The sequence below is a fragment of the Hirundo rustica genome, chromosome 5 (genome assembly GCF_015227805.2).
Source record: "Hirundo rustica isolate bHirRus1 chromosome 5, bHirRus1.pri.v3, whole genome shotgun sequence".
In the NCBI taxonomy this organism is placed as follows: domain Eukaryota; kingdom Metazoa; phylum Chordata; class Aves; order Passeriformes; family Hirundinidae; genus Hirundo; species Hirundo rustica.
In genome coordinates this window covers 29,746,037-29,768,426 of record NC_053454.1, presented here as the reverse complement: position 1 = coordinate 29,768,426, position 22,390 = coordinate 29,746,037, and the positions used below count along the sequence as shown (strand labels likewise).

General features: G+C 40.6%; 1 protein-coding gene across 11 annotated transcripts in view; it reads left to right on the top strand.

Annotated features, from left to right (window-relative positions):
* The window catches only part of MTUS1 (microtubule associated scaffold protein 1), a 115,534-nt gene that overhangs the window by 80,633 nt on the left and 12,511 nt on the right, over positions 1 to 22,390 (top strand). For 8 of the 11 annotated variants that reach the window (XM_040065769.2, XM_040065772.2, XM_040065770.1 and 5 more), the window contains 2 exons: positions 6,999 to 7,216; positions 19,447 to 19,513. In XM_040065769.2, the coding sequence (XP_039921703.1) occupies positions 6,999 to 7,216; positions 19,447 to 19,513 (285 nt within the window). Of the gene's footprint in view, positions 1 to 2,341; positions 3,341 to 5,347; positions 5,358 to 6,998; positions 7,217 to 18,516; positions 18,655 to 19,446; positions 19,514 to 22,390 lie in introns of those variants that run through there. The other 3 variants (XM_040065776.2, XM_058420823.1, XM_040065775.2) reach the window with 3 other exon arrangements.

Genomic DNA, 22,390 nt, shown 5'->3' with positions numbered 1-22,390 from the left:
GCAACTTTTGTGGACTTAAAATTTGCTTTGTAGTACTAGCCTATAAATTTAATTTTAGGTTGTTTTTTAAAGAGTGTCCTCCAGAGTAGAAAAAAGTAAAGGAAATCTGCCTGAAATCTATGTCAAGAGGGTGGTCTTTATGAATTGACAAAGATTCCTTATGGTCAATCATCCTGTCTTAGTTTAAGTGAGGAAGATACCGAACATTGGGATTGACTGCATTCTGGATAGAAAGAATGTATTCATATAGAGCAGAAGACCAGCTTCCAAGGACTGATTTTCTTCAGTGTATTACATTATAGCAGAGAACACTTGGCAATTAGGGTGGGTGCACGTGCTTGTAGAAAGGAGACTGCAGCTTTTGGATTTGGTGATGTTGGACAGGAATGACAATTTCAGCACCTGATTTAGTTACTCCAGCTTTGTCAGCCAGGCTTTCAGTGTAGCTTATAGAGAAAGGCTTCCCTCAAGCAGTCATGGATGTTGTAGTTAGGATTCTGCTCTTGGGTCAGTGTCTGCAGGAACCTGTTCTGCTACAGAGAGACCAAGGGGTATCAGTTGGAGACTTTTTTTTTACCCCCAAACTTTTTTTTTTTTTTTTTTTTTTTTTAGAGTTGAGGGTGTTTTGGTTTTTTGGCTTTGTTTTTTTGTTAACTCAGCTGAAATCACTGCTTCATGGAATCACTCTTTGTGGAACTATACCTTTAAAATCATCAGAAAGTGAAACTTAGGCAGGATGACACTTGAGCTATTTATCTTAGTATATAAACACAGGATTCATGCCTAAAATTTCTAGGAAGATTTAGATTTTGGAGGTTACATCTGTGAGTCTGGGAATATCCTCCCTTTCACCTGTTTTTCAGCTGTATCACAACAGGACCAGATGGATTTTACTGTCTGACAAGGTCTCTGCAAATGGTTCACTAAGAGAGATTTTTAGGAGCTCTTAAGACACAGTGAAGAGTGGAATGAAAACTTACAGTGCTCAGCTGAATTACTGCAGCCGATGGCCAAGGGATGTAGAGGTATTGCGACTGCTCTTAACCTGGCTCTCTTCACTTACATCTTTTGTCAAAGATGTTACCTGGATTCAGACTTCAGATTGGGCTTCTGCAACCTGTGTACTAGTCTCTTGTGGTGACTGTGTGAATAATAATGCTTAGGAGCTCTTGAGATAATTATTCAGCTAGGAATGGGGCAAGGAGCCAAAAGGGGAAGAAACCTGTGGCCTGTAGCTGTGCTGGGAAATCACATCAGAAAGTCCATGTCTGGCCTTCTGGCAGGTGATACAGAGACTTGGAAAAAAAATCCAGCATCTACTTCATGTTCACCAGGGGCTGTGATAGCAAAATAGTCAGGGAATATCTGCAAGCCATGACGTGCTCTATATGGAGGGTACATCTCTGGTATCTTCTCTGATACCACACATTAGTGTGTCTGGACTAGTGTAGAGGAGAACTGGCAAATCAGTAGTAAACTTGCATTGAGGGCAGGAGTCCCCAGACAGGCCTTTTAGCCAGCAGCACTGTGCTGATCTGGAAATCCTGGCTCTCTGCATGCATGGGCTATTGGCATTCCTAGTGTTGCTTCCCAGCCCAAAACAATGCTTCCCAAAACAATGCTGATGGGGGTTATTGCAGTTTTTGATAGATAGAATGGGTTTCTGCTCTGGGATCATCACTGCTCCTGAAAGCATCCTGGAGTCATGACACGGCCAAAGGAGTGGTGTATAAGTTTTCCTGAGCTCCAGCTTGTGTGGTCTGAGTCCTGTTCTGCTGGGTATTGTGCTGAGTACTTGCTCACCTCCTTGAAAGCAGAGACTGACACCTTCTGTAGACCAAGATCACATGGTATTGGTCATTTTTTTCCAAATTGAATCCAGTGACTGCGTAATTAAACTGCTGTATAACACAACTAGCAGCCTGGTGCCATTAATCTACCTGTTTTCACATGGAGCCTAGACCTATTAAGAGCTTTGTGCTAAAAGTAAGAAGCCATAGCTTTTCCAGAGAAAAGTTAACCCTCAGACCTGGTAGCTAAAAGGCTTGGCATCCTTAACTTGGCAAAAATATCTCATGAGTAATTTTTACCATATTGCTGTGATAAGTCTTTATTGTTTGTGGATTAGAGGGTTTCCTCAGGAACTGTGTTCTTCCAGCGATTACCAGAAGAGTATTGCTTGCTGTGTGGATAAGGACAGCACTCAGTGAGAGTGGGGCAGTATCGAATGTGTCCACAGATGTACACCTGAATCTCACATTAGCAGAAAGACAGGTGCATAATCACCTTGTTGAATATACAATTGAAATAACTACACACTGTTGAACTGTTTGGCTTTCAGCTCCTGCAGGTGATTCAGGCTTCCTTTGAGCCTTTGTGTTGTAAAGGAAGGGCCACTGCGTTCTCACAGAGTGTTTGGCTGCATTGCAACAAACTTGGTTACTGATGCCCAGGCATATTTTGATTGATGCACAGATCAAATGACTGTTGGGAGTGGCTTCGGGGGTGACGTCCCACGTACAATGATGTCAGCAAAAGATTTTAAAAAATTCAGGTGTGGCATAATCTGCCAATTAAACTGATTAGTGCTCTGTCTGAGTCCTGAGAAGGAGCTCTGACTACAGCCGTGCCTGTTGAAGGCTTTCATGTAGTGCCTTTGGCTCACCTCGTACGAGACTTTTACCAAGTACCTTCACTGCAGAGTGCTGTAAATTGTGGTAGGATACCCTACCAAGGGCTGTGTGCTAGCTCACTTGCCATCAGGGGAAGTCTGATACTGGCTCACAAATGTCCTTGACTGCTTGGAAGCTGTGACACTGGAAGAGGACCTGCGACTCCTGTGGGATCGGGATGGAGTGCATCGCTGCTCTGTTGGCAGAAGTGAAAGCTAGCCAGGAGGCAATGCAGGCTGGGCAGAAGGCACTAAAGCATGATGTGGAAACATCTCAGAAGGAAATCAGAACTGTGTTAGCATTGCAGAGGAGCCAGCAACAGGTGAAAGAAGATCTCAAAGCAGAGGTGAAGTCCAGTCACTTGGATATAAGAACTGTGCTTGAGGAAATCCAGCGAGTAAGAGAAGAAATGGAAGCTCGACTAAATACTCAGGCTGATCTGGTCTTACTGATCAAAGAAGTGAGCACCAATTTAACATGTGTAGACAAGGCTTTCCAGAAAATGGAGGAGAGGCAGAAAGTTTTTACCAGCCTGCATCTTCCCACGAGAGAAAATGCTGAGCAAGGATTTTTCTTTGAAAAATGCTTACACCAGACGCACATGGGTTTTGAAAGACCCGTGGAAGCTAACAGTTTGGATGAGGAATGTGAAAAGAAGGTGCTTGGGGGTAAGACAATAGTGACAATTGGAAGTGTGGGGAGAGAAGTGAGGTTATTTCTATTTTTGCTTGTCAAGAAATTTGTTTAGTCTATTTTGAATGCTTTTAAGAAATTTAATTGTTTTTAGAAATTGAATCTCTTGCTTAAAATAATTTAGTGTAGATACTACTACATTTACCTTCCTAGTACATGATTTGCAAAGGAAGACTTTGATTTGGCTCTGCAAACCAAAAAAGTGTGTTAGAGATTTTTCTGGTAATCCAGCAACAATGCACAAGATAGGGAGGCTGAGGAAACCAGTAACACAACTCAAGCTCTGAGGTAGCCAGCCAGACAAATACTGTGTCAAGGAATGGGCAGAACCCCAGCACCTAAATGTAACTTTATGGAACACACCCAATGTACTGACAGTTGTGTATTTCTTGCTTCTGAATAGCTATTAACTAGAGAAGCTGTGCATGAGAAACAGTTTGCTTCATGCAGAAGCATGGAATGGGTTTAATGCTCTCCCCAGTGAACTAAAGTCAGCTGCTGTGCCATCTGTATAGTGGCTGCAGAGGGAGTGAGAGGATTTGGGGACCTTTTGCAAAATCCAGATCAAATCTTCTGTGAATGATTCAATGATCAAGAGGCTTAGTCTTTGCAAGATCATTGCTATTTTTTTTTTTTTTTGCTTTACTAGTATGAAGAAGGATAGGACTTTAGATGGTGATTCTGTCCAGTTACTGAAAATCTGTAGTACTTGAAAATCTGATTTTCAGTCTTCCAAAACCAGGCTTTTCAACTACATTGGGTAAAGTGGTTTTGAGCCTGCTGGAGAGGAATCCAGAACCTGATTTAAAGGTGGAAATTGTTCTGCATTGCAAGTCTGACTGTATAGAGGTGGCAGGTGAACAGGCCCAAGTGAGAAGGACTTGGGCTGTTAACCAATACCATCTTTAAATTACGCTCTGTCATTGATGTGGTGGTATCAGTAATCAGACTCATGATGCTTTTGTCTTAATGAAAGCATGGCTTTTGTTTTGACACCACAGTATGCCTTCTATACAAATCTGGAAACGATCTGTCATTGCCCAGAGGTACGTAGGCCATAAATAAACATCATAGTGTCAGTGGCGTTAATCTGTAGAGGCAGTTCATGCTACAGAGGGTTCATGCTTTTCAGCATTTGGAGTGGCTGTGTATAGCACATGTCTATGATAAAATTGCCAACAGGAATGTCACTGAATTTCACTTCATGCATGTTTTTTGTTCAGCTTTTTTTAGCATAGTATCAAGGGCTGGCTTGCTTGGATGCTTGAATAAGCTTCTTGGAAAATACTTGGTGGTCTGGGCAGCAGGATAAAAGCAGTGTACGAAACTGACAAAGTGATAAGGGCTGGCTGAACTTCAAAAACAATGGCTATTTGGAGCCTTTTGTCATTTGTGGTTGGCTGTTCTATTGCTGTATTTAAATGAAAATTCTTCATTAGGTAACTAACTATGTGAGGTAATTTTTCCCAGAGTAAAAATTATCTGAAATTGTTCAGGTTTAGCAGAGCTGTGTCAGGGTCCTAGAAATGGTTGTAAAACTAATTTCAAATGTTTGATTAAATTATGACACTAGCATCTGTGTTAGTGAATTTACCCAATACTCTTACATCAAGAATAATGCTCTCGTTCTCTGTTTGTCATAAGTGGAGCATTTGGGAAGGGAGGCGGAATATATGAGAGAGTAGGAGTATGTAAGCCAGTAGGGAAGGGAAGAACTGACTCTACGTGTTTATTCTCTAGTCCCTGCTCTTTTTTTTTTTTTTTTTTTTTTTTTTTTTCTCCCTTTCTTCTTGATTATTATCTCTTGTGATTTTTGAAGGAGCCTCAGAAGGTAACCAGTAGTTTCCTCCACATAGTATTTTGTCCATAAGATTGCTGGAAATTTGACCTGGTTGTTCTCAGATGTGAACTGGCATTTGTGTAAAAATGTCTACTCAAAAGATGTTATATCTTCACAGCAAGAAAAGAAGTGGTCATGTTAGTTAAATGGTGGTAAAAATAACTAGAATTGGCAGCCAAGCTCGATCCTTTTGTCCTACAAATTTGTATTTTGATTTGAGTTGAAATACCTTTTAATAGCTCTAATATTCAGCTGTACAATGGTGTGTTTCTAACTGAAAATACACTCTTTAACAGTCTGCATCTCTGTGCAGAAGTGTAGAGAAATCTCCAAGAATACAAGGGCATTTGAACATTATAAAGCATGATATGCTGACAGTTCTCTAACTAGCAGAAAATCTTGCCCAGAGAGGTTTTATCTGGAAAATTAATAGGCTTGGGAGGCAATTTATACCACGCTCAGTAAGGAAGGCACAGAGGATGTTAGTATTTTGCACAGGAAAACTTTTTTCAAAGACTTTAAAAGCAAATACAGCCTGTGGAAGACTTATGTATTAATGCAATAGCTGATATCCCAGTCAGACTAACATTAACTAAGGATCAAAGCTTTTTTTCTTAATACTGTCTCCAGTTGAGAGACAGTGAGTTTGAAGTTTACAGTGCTGGGATGATTCTAGGGTTATTTGACAACCTTCAAACCAGGTGCTTGGGATTCAGGAAGGATTGAGTCTTGTTGGTTAGTTTGTCCTGTTTTCACAGAATCACTAGGTTGGAAGAGACCTTCAAGATGCATGTTCCTATCTTTCTTTTCTGCAGATCTCACCTCTCAGGTTTTTTCACTCTATCGTGAAGAAATCTTGTTAAGTTGAAACTGTACAAAGTAATCTGCTTAGATGTCTTCATTAAATTGCTAAGGGATATTTATCTATTGCATCAGCCTTTTATTGCAAAATTGTTTGCTCGTTCCCTTTGTGATCAAGGGGGGAAGACTAGCCCTATCTGCACAGCAGTACTGTACTTTTTCCAGTCTGAAGGCAGCAGAGAAACCTGAAAATACAGTGTTTATGAGTCAAATGCTGATTTATGTAATCTGGTTTCCTCTGACATGAGATGACTTTGTACTGTGAAAGCATTGAGGTTGCCAGAAAACTGAGAACATTAAATCAATAATGTAATTTCAGGACTGTGAATATATATTGAAATAAAATACATTTTAGGGAATTTTTTTTTTAAGTCTTATCCTTGTGACTGAAAATTGCTAGCACTAAGAAACTGCAAGACCTCTAGTTAACAAATCTCAGGCCTCAGCTGCAGAGAGGGGAGTTTTTACATTTAAAATTTTAAAAGGAAGAAAAATAACAAAGGAAGTGCAGAGAAAATGGTTTTGTATTTAGCAGTACTTTATAGTGCAAGAAATACGAAATCCATATTGCACACAAAAGTGGACAACTCTTATGTTAGAAATAAGTTACTGAATAGATAGGATGACAGAGATCTTGCATGTTATAAAAGTATTTTTTGAAAGCCCAGTGTGAAGACTATGCTGAGAAGTATGCCACAGAATAAATACATGAAGAATGAAGTGCAAAACACTGTACCCAAGTTTATGGTGTTACGAATTAACAGATTGATAATGCCTGCTCTGCAGTGCTACTGAAATAACCCTTTTTCCTAGTTAGTATTTCAGCAAGTGGTTGTAGGAATTTATAACTACTTTCTTTTGCACCTGTACTTTATGTTTTGGTGAGATTTCAGCATGAAATGCGTATTAATTCGTCTTTGTTGTTGTCATAGTTGACAAGGGCAAGCAGCGGAGTCCCAGGAGCTCATACATACGGACTCAAGCCTCCACAGATGCACGTTCACCTGGCACAAAAGCAGCTGAGTTGACACAGTACAAAACAAAATGTGAGACCCAAAGTGGAATCATCCTGCAGCTGAAAAAATTCCTGACGTCCAGTAACCAGAAGTTTGAAGCGTTAACAGTTGTCATCCAGCACCTGCAGTCTGAGGTAAAAGCTCACAGCTTATCAGTTTTGGCTTTAATTGTTTGAACGTGTCTCAGCAATGGCTTCAGAAAATATTAATATACTGATAATAAATTTTATGTTTCCATTCCAGTGGTTTCTGTTTTCTTGTGGAGGTTATACTTCTAGACCTTTAGTATCAGCTGGCTAGAAAAAAAATCAAATCCACGACACTGGGCTTTGTGACCTCTGCATGCTTCACATGCCCTTTAAAAGCGTTTTTAAATGTTTGTAGTCAGAGAATCCTTCAGGACTGAGTAGATTTCCAAGTGTATACTTCAAGTTCTGCCCTTGTAGGAAAGATTAGTTTCAACAGATAATCTACATGGCCTTGCATTGTTATCGGACATTGGATGGAAGAGTATTTAATGGGTGGATATGTTTTTGAGCTACTCAGAACAAAGTCTGAGTTGTTACAGTTTTATTTATTGAATCCTGCATTGTTGATGGTGTCTTAAAATTATTAATAAAAATACAGAAATGCGTCTGGAATTATAGAGTAGAATTAATCTTCTGTGGCCTAATCCTAATTTTTCTAATCTGTTTGAAATATGTAATGACTTAATCACTTTGATACTACACTAGAAACCATTGGTCTGCTTTGGAAACTTTTGAGAAAAGAAAAATCTGAAGTCAAGGAAATCATAACAGTTATGAGTTTATACAGCACAACTGATGCATGCTTTAATAGCTGTTTCTCTTGCATTTATAACTCATGTTCTAATATTGGTATCAATTTCATCTCAACTCTTCTGCTACATGGTGATTTTACAGTCTTGTATACAAAAAAGCACTAAATTGTCTTCATATTCTGGCAGATGTACCATTCTCATGGGATAATATCTGCTTGCTTTCATTTAATCTAAAAATACTGCATTTATCTCCTAGTCTGGTTCAACTCTAAGAGCAGTGGCTCTTAGCCAGGTTTCTGGGATTGGTTTGGTAGGTTTTTTTTATTTTTGAACTCTTGGTTGAAACACCTTTCTCTGCCTATGGAACTAGTTTGAGATCTTCAAAGCAACCTGATACAGGATTTTTGGATGCCTGTCATCTAACATGATATTGTGAAATTTTAAGTTAAATTCTCACTGCTAAACTTCTGTGCAACCTTCTAATTACTGTAGAATAAGCGCACTTTTTTTTCAGTAACTCTTACAATTAAATGTCTTGACACAGTTTTTTCTCTCAAATATTTTTATTGCAACATTTTAAAACTTGAAAATACTTTATAAATGTCATGTTTAGTAAGAAGAAGCTCATCATACTAATTTGCTTTTTCTAGGCTATTTTACAGGTTGCTCTAACCTAAATATGAGTTCTCTTTAAGAATAGTGAGGGGTTTAATTAAGGAAAAAGTGATTTTGAAGGAGGCAAGAGAGAACTGCATGGAAGAAACTAGTGATTTTGCTCCTTATTCCTCTTTGCTAGTCTTTTGCAGATTGAAAGAAAAAAATACCTCTGTCAAATTATATAAAACTAGTAATCATGGACAGTTAAGTTTGAACATTTGAAATTGAGATAAATATGCCACATTGATGTATTTTCATCTCATTTATTGATTTTTGAGTTTGCTCTCTCCTTTCCTGGGATAAGGCAATACTTGCTGGAGACTCACTGCCTTGCTCTTGTGGGAGTTCTATAGGGATAGAAGGACTCTTCTGCTGTCGTGCTATAAGGAATACTTAAAATCTGTTACTTAGCTGTGGGAGACATCCTGGAGGGTTTGACTGTTATAGGGAGCACTGTGAAGAGTAGTTTTAGTTTTGTTCATTTGTTTGGGTTTTTTTCCTTTAGGGTGAGGGGTGGAGTCTGGTATGGCTAACAGTCTTTGCTGCCTATAGAGTTAATTGTCTGAAGTATCCCTTGGGGACACTTTCGATGTAGTTTTCAAACTCTGGATAAACTTGGGAGGAAACTTCAAGTTAGGCTTTTACTCATGAGATAGGGTCTCATAGGTTAACTACTGCAGAGCCAACTGAAGGTAGCTTAAGCTTCTCTGTCTTTAAAAAAAAAAAAAAAAAAAATTAAAAATCACGCTGAGCTGATTACATGAGGAACAAAGCTGTGCTTCCATTCTTCTCATTAGAGCAAGTGTGAAGTGACATGATGCAGCCTAAGAAACAGCTTGCTCTGGACTCCTCTGGTGCTGCTCCGTCCCTACAGAAAGCCAAGCCAGCCAAAGAGCATTTCTGTGCCAAGTGACATGGATTGTCCTAACGTTTGGTCAGAGCCAATGTGAGGGTGAGATGGGGTGAAGGACAGGCTGCCTGGCCAAATGGAGTAAAGTACTGGAGTGAGCACTTGGGTCACTTCAAGGCTGGGCAGCCCAGCCTGAGCCTACTGGCAAAAATCTGCTGCAGCTTCTCCTGCTTTCGCTCCAAAGCAAAGCTGAAGTGACTGGAATATGATTTGGCTGTTAGATTTGTTTGATTTTACTGTTATGTTGTTTTTACTTATTTTCCCCAAGAGCTCCCAATGTATTTCTGCACAGATTAAAGTTGTTTCTTACGAGCTCATTTGAACTGGAATTCTGCAAACAGAATCAGGACTTGCTGGCAATGACTTCTGTCAAAACTGCAACTAGCCCTTCTGGAGTGAGGTTGAGAGGCTGCTGTCAAAGGGTTAAATGGGATTGAGCAATGCTGCTGTGCTGTTTCTAGCTGAGCAGGAATCTCTCAAAAAGCCCTGCGCTCAAACCTGTTTGTTGCAAGAGTTACCTTGGAGCTGTCAATAGTAACAGCTGCTTCTGATAAAGCCTTCCCATTTGATCTGTCGGTGTTTTTTGGTTTTTTTTTTGCGGGGGGGAGGAGTTGTCTATGTTTAGCTACCTTTACCAAGACTCTTCCGAGTTGAAAAATCCTAAAAGCCTGATTTCTACCTCACAGGGGCTGTTGTTGTCCTGGGTTAATGCTAGATGGAAAACTGCTTGGCATCCAGAATATTTGATGGCAACGAACAGTGTGGCTGATGAGAACATGGAGTTTTTCCATTGTTGGACAGCTGTGTGCGTGCTGGCAGTGATAAGAACACATATTAAACTGCACACTAATCACAAAAGCAAGTTGAGTCTTTCTAGAGCACTGCGCTTCCCCTGATCCCTTGGTAATTCCTGTTACTTCATGACTACTTTCCTGTTTTTAAGTTCAAACAAGAAATGAAAAGTGGTAGTACAGAGGAAATGGTGAAATTGACCATTTACAATAAGTGCATGAAATGCCAAGGAAAGCTGTTTTCCATTAACCTTCAACTGCAAAGAGCTCTGACATTAGCACTACTGCATTTGAGTTGATCTTCTAACTGCCACTAGTATTAATTTTGAATTTGTTGTCCCTTCAGTAAGAGATATGTTCACAGATGCTTTAAATATGTGGTTAGCATGTCTGTGATAAGTCAGATTGGGGTTGCCACTCTTGCAGCTCTCCCCTCTCTTCCCTAGCCTTGTGTATGCTTCGGCTTCTTTGGGAAGCCAATGAAAAAATTATTTTGGATCTAGTTTTACAGGTCTGTCCATGTCGAAAGCGTTTTGGGTATGTCCCCTTGTGGGGGCTTCCTGTGGGAAGGAGTGTAAGTGAAGAACCACCAGTGCTGGGGTAGGGTGGGAATGTGTGCTTGAGAGGTCTGCAGCTGTGGGTACGAGCCAGATGCTCCCTTGGGAAGCAAAAAACCCCAGTACATCACCAGCTGATGAGGCTGAGGCTATGGCAGCTCCTGCCTGAGCCTCTTCTTGCCTCCTGAGAGGTGTCCAGCCCCTTCCCCTGCTTCAGGGCTGCCCTCCAAGGTTGCATGAGCCCTGCAGCTGGGCTGGTCTAACCTCCAACTCACTGCTGTGTATAAACTCTTACATCTTTGGGAGTGGAGGGTGATTGTGTTAGCAGTGTGGTACTAGCTTGGTTTTAAATCTAGTTTTAAATTTGTCTAAGGCAGATTTAACTGTCCAAGGAAAGGGTAATGTGTCGTTAGAATGGCTTTGTAACTGTTCAGAGTGTGAACTGACAAATATTTCATCTTCTCATTTTAGTGCATAAACTGCACTAAAATTCAGAACTACTACCTAAGCTGTTTTAAAAAAAATTAGATTGGTAAAGTGTTTGGTTATTGTGAATATCCATTTTTATTTTTCTAGTTTAATAAATAAACCCAGTTAAGGACCTCAGTAATTCTGTACAGATTCTGCTATAAAAATGGGCTTCAAATTTGTATCTGTGAAACAGGGTACTATAGAAATGAAAAGAAACTCAGTTTCACTGTTGTGCTTTTCTTGGTATGCTCATGGGAAGACTGCTATTAACAGGTCAGACTTAACCTGGGAATGTTGTGGTGCTGTCTTTAAGAAGTTTCCTTAGTATAGGAAAAGGCCATTTGAGAAGGGTATAGAGCCTTGACAGTAATGTGTGGAAAACACCAATTGTGGATGTGACACAGGAAACACCATGAGGAGTGTGCTGGAACTGTGTGACTGAGCAGGCTTCAGCATTTCTAGGTGGAAATAGAAATTAACCATTAGTATATGACCTGTTGTAACTGGCATTTCCTGACATGTGCATGACTGTAAGAGTCAAGATACTAGTTTCCTTGGGAACTTAGCAGTTTAAAACATTTTGGGTTTTTTCCATTTTGGAATACATGAAAACATCTATGTTTGTCCTGGCCTTTGTGGAAGTTCAGCAAAAAATGTTTATATTTGTCAAATGAGAAATGCATATCTAGGTTAAGGGGCAGAAGTACACATTGCATCACTAAACCCCCAAGAGTTTTGGAACAGTTCTATCTTTTGACCTATGAGTCCTGTTATTTAGAGCAGCTGTCTTTGAGTAAAAGTTTTACTTTTGATTTTCTTTAACTTAAAATCAAATTTGGCCAGTTTTCATTAGAATTTTCATACAAGGTGTATCTGGCTTCCCAAAATATGGACGTAACTTTTTATGAGAGATAATAAGGATATGTAATTGACATAATTTTTGTGCTTCTTTACTTTAAAAAAAAAAAAATCATTTAGAACCCAAAATGTAATATCCTGATTTTAAGGAATGCAAATATATTCTGTTTTGTAACAGAGAGTATTTGAGTAATACCACAGTAGCTTCCCCCTGTAGAGAAAACCTAGGTTCTGCAAGCCTGTGTCTGACAGGTAGCAGATAGAAAGCAAGGAAGTTTCAGATGATTCTCAAGGTCTCTATAAAACGTGGTATGAATGAACAAGAATGTTTTTGGCAAGAGATTGAAGATTTGTAAGCTCTAACATCCAGAAAAAACATTTTAATCCATTAATTACTATGAAACTGGGCTGGAATGGAAATAACCTTTTAGAAGATGCGTCAGTTAAGCAATTTATTTGGTACACCTGGGTATTCAGAATGGGTTGCAGCTGAAGACAATTGGGAGTCCTTGCAAAAGGTGTCTTGGAAAAAGACGCCTTTGACTGAAACAAACTTGATGTTTCAGGCAACTGTTGCTGCTTTCCACAAAGAACCTGATTTTCATGACTACTTTGTTATTTCTTGTATTTTATTTTTTTTTTTTTCAAAAAGCTGCAGAATTAATGACAGGAGTCAAATAGTGGTATCTATTGCAAAATTTAAGGGAGCAGTTAGTAGAAAAAAGTAACATGTTTCAATCTTGTTTCCTTCTTGATTTGTACTACCTTTTTTCAGGTGAGATTCTGAACAGTCTTAAAAATTGAATTATTCATGTAATACTATGCTCAAGCACAGGCTCTTATTACAACATTCTGAATAACTATATAATGGTAATAACAGTTTTATAGACGTGGGAAAAATAGTGATGGTATAAGTTGTCAAAGTTGCATGGTATGTGGTGGCTACTGTGTCATATTCAGATGAGCTGGATTGAGACAGAAAACTTTAGAAAATACTGGGAAATAAGTAATTGCCTAGATGAGGTAAACTTAGTTTTTATGAGACTGGAGTTTCTACAGGGAAGGAAGGAGTCATTCTCTTTCAGATGAACTAATATTAACATTCAGAAACACTGTGAAGTAGCAAACAAGCTGTTATAGAAAAGTAAAATTAAATAGCCTATATTATTATATCTGAACCTATCTTTCAAGGCTATTGCATGAAGGTGGACATGATTTCTAAATGGGAAATCAAAGATCCCTGCAAGCTTAAGATCCTATGTAAAGCTTGCAAAAGCATAAAGAGCCTGCAAGGAAATGTGTTAAATACATAGTGACTCATAGGAATCCTGTTTGGCTGGTTCTCTGCTTTAGTGTTTTCTGCTTTAGTGTTTCATACACGAAACATCAGGGAAAAAAACATCTGATTCTCCATAGATGTACCTAGTAGATAAAAAAATAAAATATTAAAAATCTCAGTGAATCCCTATCAGTTTATCATGTAAATGCTGTATTCTGAGTCAACTCTGCTTGAAGTATGCCAAGGTGAAAACTGAGAGCGTATTTGACTTGGCAAGGAGTGTATAGCACAAATGAGGCCTAGAGTAAATTAGAAGTATTCATTTCACTGTATATTTATTGATTGGAGATGGTTAAGGGCATTTTTATTTTATCACAGTAATAGTCTGCTGGTCCTTTCAAAAATATGCATGGAGCAGAGAATGTAAATTCTATTTGTTGTACTGCTTCCTTGGCTTGTTTCTTTAGCTTGTTTTTGCATCGAGTGATGCAGAGGAACTGACATTGCAAGGGGGTTTTAAATTAGGCATGGAGTAGGTGAGTTTATAAGAAATCAATTTCTAAAATTGCTAATATTTAATGAGAAGACTTACTTAGAGGATTAGATTTTGCTAGGAAAGAAGGAAAAGGGACAGCTAGAAATACTGTGGTATTTCTAATCATCAAGTTAAATGTCATAGTGCAAAGCGGATATGAATGGCCCTTTTGTTGTCCCTTCATAATTACTGCAGACTGCAGCTGGTGACACGAGTGACTGGAGTTTATGCAAAGATGTGACTCAGTTTCTACACTGCAGCCAATGACGATGATCATGTTTTTATGACTGGAGCAGCACAAGGACAGAGTAGACATAAATTTCTAATGCTTCGTACCCAAGAGGAATATCTCCTTGGATGAGAAAGACATCCTGTTGACAACTGAGACTGTACCAATATTAAAAAATACTTAAATTATGATCTTTTTTTTTCATAAAACCTCAGCAAATCTCCAGTAGGGTGGAAACATACATGTTACAGAAGTGCTTGCAAATTTATTAAGACTAAATTTATTAAGACCACTTTATTATGTTTTTTAGATGCTCAGCATTTCTCTCTAAGTTTAATTTTAGGAGTAAGTGCTTGTGGTTTGGTTTGACAGTAAATGGCTTACAAAAACCAGACTCTTCTTTCCAAGAATAAAATTAATTTGGCCCTGTATATGATAGTAAAACACTTTTAAGTGCTTCCGTTCTTTGCATAGATAAATTTAATTTATGCACTCTGAACAAATTTTATTTAGTCTGTTATAATAAAATGCTTTTTGTAAAAAAGCATCGCAATACTTTTATATTTAACGCTAGATTTTCTACTCCTTTATGTTCCGAGTCTTGAAATTACTTGTTTGCAAAGTGTATTGCTGATGAAAACAAGAAGGCTGATGACAGCCTTCCCAGTCAGAGACATTCCCACCTCCCAGTTATGCCCGTGAGAGGTTCAGTTGCTGCGCTTTGCCTGAGGCTTAGAGCTGCCCGTCCTGGCTGCACGCTGCAGAGAGCTTGGTGCTGGCACTGTCAGAGCCCTTCTCCACCTTCCCTGGGCAGGGACCACGTTGTATCTCAGCACTGAGATGAACATTCCAGTATGGCTGCTCCATTTGTGTCATGGGAAAATTCCCACAACATGGCCTGATTCCCTAGGGTATTTCACGGCCTCAAATTGAGTTGTCTCTTCCTTTGCAATACACCAGTGCTTTGCGGTTTTTGGTTGCAGTGGTCTACAATGCTTCTTCTGAATCTGTTACTAGGGTAGGCTGTGCAGCTGTGGCAGGTGGCTTATCACATAGATATCAGTGTGATATGGCTGCTTGAAATTGAAAAAGCAAGCAGTTACTGTATTTTGGTACGCAAATGTGAACTTTTCATTATTGGTTCTTGTGAAGTTTTCTTTCTTTAGTACAGCTTCAAAAGAGTACATATTTTGTTTCCCAAAGGAGTGTGCTTGTTTAAAATGTGAACCGTGATGTTTGGGTAATTACTACCAGATTGGGCAGTGTTAGCTTATTTGGACACACGTACTTGAAACCTGTTTTCTGCTGTGATTTGCTTTTTTATATTGAGTAAATGTTGAAGGACTTGTAGCTCTTAACATGGAGGAAAAACTTAGAAAGGGTGATTAGGACTTTTTGACCAGGCACAGCCTATCTGTGGCTCTCAAAGCCTTGATTGGTAGGCAGAACATAGGGCTCCCATACCAACATCACCCTACCTGGCCAGGAGCAGGCGTGTTAGTCTGGTTGCATATCCTCTCAAGGAAACACAGAGTTGCTAGCTGGCTGTAAAACTTCATACTCTTGTATTTGTGGTCTGCAAAGTTCCTGTGGCAAACTTGAGGAATGCCCACCTATTGCAGCTTGAGAACTGCTCAGAACCTGATGTCTTGGAGGTAACCTGGATCTATCTTATGTGAAGATTTGGTATAGGTATGTAGCCAGGAAGGCTGTTTGTTTGTGTGCTTCGTACAAATATCCCTCTTGCTCATTTTAGAATCTGGACTTTTGTAGAGCTTTCCTGCTTTCAAAGCAGAGCAATGGAAACTGTTCAGACAGTGATATGTCCTCGCCCTTGTTTGTATCTAAAATGACCCTAGGCTGGTCTCTTTGAATCTCAAGCTGTAGCAGAAACAGCTAGTTGCCAGGAAAAATACTCTTAAGCCTGTAATTGGGCTGCATAACTGCCAACAAAACAAACATGAATTGCAAAGTTTGTCATTTATTCCATTCCTGACTTGGTAGTTTTTTGTCAGCTTGAAGCTGTTGTATTCTTTAACCTTCTACCTCTGGCCACACCTTCCCAAGTGTCTTTGCTATGGGGCATATGTCTACCTGCACTTGTCAAATTTTCAAAATGTGAAGGATTTTTTAACTGGCTAGTCTTTCTCAGAACAAGAAATGTCCAAGTCTCCCTTGTTATACTGAGAACTCTTTTGTAGCATTCAGTGGCAGAGGTGCACTGCTCTAATATCACCTATGGCAGACCTTTTATCCCTAAACTCTGATTTTGTTCTTTCCTGTAGCTTCCACGTTTATGGCAGGGGGGATGTTTTGGTTAAAGTACAACCTACAATAGATTCTTTGTAAATGAGAAAAAATAGGTACCAAATAATGTACTTGATCTTCATATAAATTCATAAATTGTACCAGAAAAAAAAAGTAAAGGGGTATGAAAGATCCTTCATGAGTCTCTGACAACTAAATGAGGATGATCCTTATTGCGGGATTTATCTGGATAATAATGCCAAAATTGCTCGATCCTGTGCGCTCCAACTTGGTTCTGCTCTTCCAATTTCTGGTATTGATTTTTCAACTAGAATCTTGTTAAGCATTAACTAGAAGGTTGCTGGATATTCCAGCACAAAGCAAATGCATACCTGTCTTTAAATTAAATACTGAAGATAGGCCCGTACTGAATTATTCAAGTGCTTTTGGTATTTTACTGCGTTTCGATTTCAGATTTTGGAAACTTTCAAGTTTTCCTGGGGAAACCATCCATACTTGCAGCTTCAATTCTCTTAGAACTTAGATAAAAGTGTACTAAGTTAACTGCTAGTCAGTCTGACTAATTTAGGGGGAATAAATACAAAAAAGCAAATATAAAATGTGTAGACCATGAAGAAGCCCATTTCGAAACACTAAAAAATATTAGCATGTCCAAAGGATCTGCAGCATGGTACAGCTGCTAGGGAGAATTTGAGATGTTTTGCTGACAGAGTGGGCTAGAAGAAAGCAGGTTGTGTCCCAGTGTGCAGGGATGCAACTCAAATAAACTCACTGCAACATTCCCATTTTCATCATCAGATGCTGTGTCCATAGTGAGAACACTGGCGTTGTACCGGAGTGAGATGGTTTGTCTCTCCCTTCTGAGCGGAGAAGCGGGGAAGAGCAGGGCTTGTCCTTTCAATAACTGACCTCTGCTCTTCTGAGAATTTACCGTGGAGGGTGAGGTGTGGTTTTCAATCTTAGCCCACTAGCACTGTAAAAAGCCTCTAAGTGCTTAATTTAGAACTGCAACACTGCTGCTTAATAGCCCTACCAAAGTGTAAAGTATCCAAAGAATTCTTACACCTGCTTAAATTGAGTGATTAAAAGGGAATCTTTCTCATACAAGGTCAAAAATAAAAGTATTTCTAGTAAAGGGCTGGCATTTTCTTCTAACCAGCCTATACAACTGCATAATAATTTCCTAAAACTTGAAAATGAGTGTGTAGCATAAAAATTACTCATTTGGATTAGTCTTGTGTCAGACCTTAATACATGACTGGGTTTTTGGTGCTCATTCTTTGTAATTTTTCTTAAGAAAGGTGTATTTTACTGCTTTATTTGTTCTGCAGGCATGCAGTGAGTATTCCCTGCCTCCAGGATGGGGTGCTCTTAAGATGTAAGCCTGTGGTCAGGCTGCATCGAGAGTGACCAAGGGCAAAGGGGGAATTTGCTGTAGAGGTGAGGTTTTCCCTGGGAAGAACCAACTTAGGTGTCACTGGACCAGTCTGCAAATTCATTTGCTGTGTTCAATTGTGGACAAGTCTGTGATTTTTGGGCCAGTGTTTTGTTGTTGTTGTTGTTTGGTTGGTTTTTGTGGGTTTTGTTTGTTTGTTTGTTTATGGGGTTTTTTTGTTGTTGGTCCCCCCCCCCCCCAATGTATCCTCGCTAAAGGAAAAGCATGGAAAGTGATTTTCAAGCTGTTTGCGTGCACCGGGACTATTGAACATAAGCGTGGGCATTGACAGCAGCAAAGGTGCTGTATCTGTGGCTCTCCCATTCAGTTTAGGCCTCCTATGGCTGTTTTTCGCATCAACCAATTAAGCGTGAAAGCAGCGTACAGCAAGATCGAGACGGCTAAAAATAAGCTCGGTTATCTGCAGAGAAGGGCAGTGTTCCACCCTCAGCGATCCCGGCTGCCGTCGGAGCGAGCGGAGATCGATCGATCTAATGTCTGGGCTCGCCTTTCATAAAAGAAGGGCTGTGGCTTTAAGTAATCGCTGGCTGCTTGTGCCAATTGCAGAAGCTGCAGTCTCTGCCGCTGTCGGGAGCGCTGGGCGCGGAAGCGGGATAACCTGCGGAGGCAAGGTCCGGCCTTGACGCTCGGCCCTGGCCGGACCTGCCCGGCTCGGTGGTGCCGCCGCCACCCGCGCGTCGCCGATGAGGGCCGGGGGGCCGAGCGGGGGGCTGCCGGCGCTGGAAGATGGGCTGCTCTAGCAGCAAGCTGTGCCTCTATTCTCAGTGTGCTGCGGCAAGGGTAATGAGTGTTCGTTTCGCAGGGAGCCGGCCGGGAGCACGGTGAAGCACCCCGCGGCCGGGCGCGTGGCCCTTGTCAGCTCCGCGCGTGGCGGGAGGCGGTGACCGCCGGGCCCCAGCGGCTCTGCCGCGGCTGTGCCCGCGGGGCGCTCGGGGCACAGCGGCCTGGCCGGCAGCCTCCTCCTGGCCAGGGCACGGCTCCTGGGAGAAGCAGGGAGACGGGTGCTTCTGCTTTGTGATCTGTTCACACATTCCTTGTGATTCTCTCGGTATGAGAAACACCATCTAGCTTAACATTAAGAACTGCGAGCAGCAGGGTGGGTTGTATTCAACTTTGAACAGGGCTGTGCCTTTTCTTCATGGAAGACCGAGCATTTAGCGAAGTTCTTGGTTTTGTGTTTGAGTAAGCTTAAAATAAATATTTAATGCATGCCTCTTTCACATATGCGCTATACTTCTGTGCCCTTGACAGCTACCACTTGATTTGTTCTGGAGGCTTACGGTGCTACACCCACCATAAAATATATAATTAATTGCTGCAAAGTAGGATTTTAATTGCAGAGCTGTCTGCAAAAAGCTGCTCTTTGTTTTAAAAGTATAACTTCCTTAACAACAGAGGAACATCTGTGTATATTATAACAGCTGAACTGTTATCCTAAATGAGTCATATCTTGGCTTCTTGCTCCTGCCTCTTGTTTTTCCTACAGAACACATGTAAGTTAATTATTGGAAGGTGCCCTGCTCAGACCGCTAGTAACCAAATGTTTGGGGTTTTTTGTTCTTTTCTCTGCAGAGGGAGGAAGCACTGAAGCAGCGGAAAGAGTTATCTCAAGAACTAGTTAACCTTCGGGGAGAACTAGGTAAGAATTTATTTTTGTATTCATCATGAGAACAGAAATGCAGCAAAACAGATCTGCAGAAGACAGATGCCCTGGTATTGTAATGGCAGTCACTTAATTCCCTGACTGAATTCCGCTCAGATGCTTTAAGTGCTGAGGAGCCCTGACAACACGACCCCAGGTTCACCAAATTCCTGGAACTGATCTGACTGCACCTTGTGGGGCCTCCTTTCAAAACATGTCTGATGACCAAAGCACACACTTCTGAAAAACGGGAGGATGGCTGACAGCATATATGCTTTTGTTTGATCCTTAACTTACTTGTATGCTGTCTTCTAGAGGTTTGCTGGCAAAAAAATCATAAATCTGTAAAACATACTGTGCACAATCAGCATTTTTGCCTTAGTGACCTGTAGATGAATGAGTGTAAAATTAACAGAAGGAAATGCTTTCAGGCTGGTGAGATTAAACCTTTCAACTCATCCTGGTGGACAGCTATAACATGAAATTGAGCTACAATGTGCAGGGGCTGGTTTTGCCAACTTCAAAGCCTGATTCAACTGCATTTAGTGGTAACTTCATGTAACGTGTTTGAACTTAGCAGTTTTTCCAGGCAGGTCTCAGTAAGGGCTGGCCTTGAAAGAGCCTGGCCTTCCCCTGCCTTTGCATCCCTCTGTTCTCCTTGTGCCAGCATTGCTGCTGAGGCAGCCATGCCCCCATGGATGCAGTGAGCTGCCTGGGAACCTAAGCCAGCTGAAACTATTGACTGGTAGTGCTGTTTTGCCAAAGCTGCCTGGCCTGACTTCAGTATGTGACTGAAGGAGCACTGGGACCGGAGCAGAGAAAGGGGAAGGAGTAGCAGGGTGCAGGGTCGTGTCCCCCATCAGCTGCAGCTTATGTTTCTATTACCCTGAAGTGACAACAGGACTAGAGTTTTAATGTGGATATGGCCTTCTTGCATCACTAAAAACTTGTGTTATAAACTTTATAAATCAGATTTCTTTTTATTTATGTATTTGATGTGATTCTCTGAGCAATTCCATTCATTTACCTCAAGAAAATTATTTCAGAAGGATTGCTGTCTGAGCATGTCTCTTTCCTTCTCTAAGCTTGCATCTTCAATATTCTTTTTCCTTTATCAACCTAAGTACTATGTTTATCACTTACCTAGAAAGGGAAAATTATGCTTAGATGGGTAGACCAAAAGCTAGCCAACACTTTTGCCCATTACCAAATTGGAGGGGTTTGGTGAAGTTTGGGGTTTTTTTGAAAGCTTAGTTCTATGTAAGGATGCCTCATGCTTAAATGAGCTTTCCATAAACTTGTTATCTTCCTGCTTTGATTAGCAGCCTGCTGAGCTCATAAATGAGACTCCCATTGCAAGCTTATGCCATTCAGTAGTTGATAACTAGAAAAAACTTTAAATGCAACTGTGCCTGATGGATCTGTGACACCTGAGCGCACAGATGCTGGCTGGTGTGCTGCTGGATGACATCATCAGCTATTGCCCTCACAGAGCTGACCTTCATGGTCAGTTCTGCAGAAGCATCTGAATGGCAGCCTGGGGCTCACCTCCTTTGTAGGCTTCCAGACCATGGTTTCATGAAGCATTTATCTATATTCATGCAGCTCCTTTGTCTTAACCACGTCACATGTCTAGGCTGCCTGTACTGCTGTCTTCAGCATGTAAAGGGAGTGGATTTAATTACAGAAATGAAAACCAATCCAGATCTAACAATTCTATCTAGCTTTAAAAAGAACTGGTTTAGTTCGGTTTTTGTTTGAAGTTAAATTAATAATTTGTTGACAAGGCTTGAGAAAGGCATTCTTTATAACAGTAGCTTTAGCTGAAAATAATCTGCTTAAATACATACCTGCTAATCAGCTTTCTATTGACACTGTTAAATGGATACAGCTGCATGTAAGATTTCCATTGACTTTTGATGTAAATACAGTAGATTGTCATTCACAGTATGATCTAAGCATACGTTTGCTGGGAAAGTTAAATGCAGTTTCAGTCTTACTTTGGCCACGTAGACATTTTGTGGAGTCCCAATTGCCATCTTTTTAATGACTGTTGGTTTGCAGTTTGGGGACAGGCAGTCTGAGAAGAGGAACCGGGTGTGCCCAGCCCAGTGTAGCTTGTTCCCTGCACGCTGCTGAGTTTGAGAGTCTCCTGCAGCTTCTCAGTTTCTTACTTTGAAGTTTAACTGCGCACATTCCCAAGCTCTTTGATTTACCTTGTAAGACCAAATTGACTTGCTGTCAGATGGTCTGTTTTGCTGGATTATTGTGTATGACCATTTCTACCAAAATACCTTTTTTGTTGAATGGCTTAAATATGAGTTCCTGTCCCAGAATGTGTCTTTGGCAGCCACTGGGGCTGATGGTTATTAGACAATGCTTTCTGCTCTCAGTAGCTGGAAACGTGTGCAGGTATTAGCAGTGATAGCTGTTTGGGGATGGGCTTTTCCAAAGGGAGTTCAAATTCAGTAACAGTTGTGTTCTGAACTTGGGCTTCCTTAAAATCTCCAGGTTTGAAGGAGCCTGGAGCAATTAGGGATGTCCTGCTTGTCAACTCTTTTCTTAAGATGCAAGCTAGTGCGTGAACTTCTAGTTACTTGTTTAATTATGTAAGTAGAAATTGCAAGGGCTGCATATTTCTTGACAGGTATGAAACTATTTCTCCAAATTAATGCACTCCAAGTTGTTTCAGAGCCTCCTCGCAACTATGCTGGATGTGATTCAGCTCAGTCCTGCTACAAAACAGCAGGTGCAAAGTTGACTCGGCCTGCGCCCACCATGGCCCTTTGAACGTTGCTGTTCATGAGCCTTTTTCTGTGTCCTGGAGAGCCCTGTGTGTACCCTGGACAGGCAGCCAAATGGCAAACCCCTCTC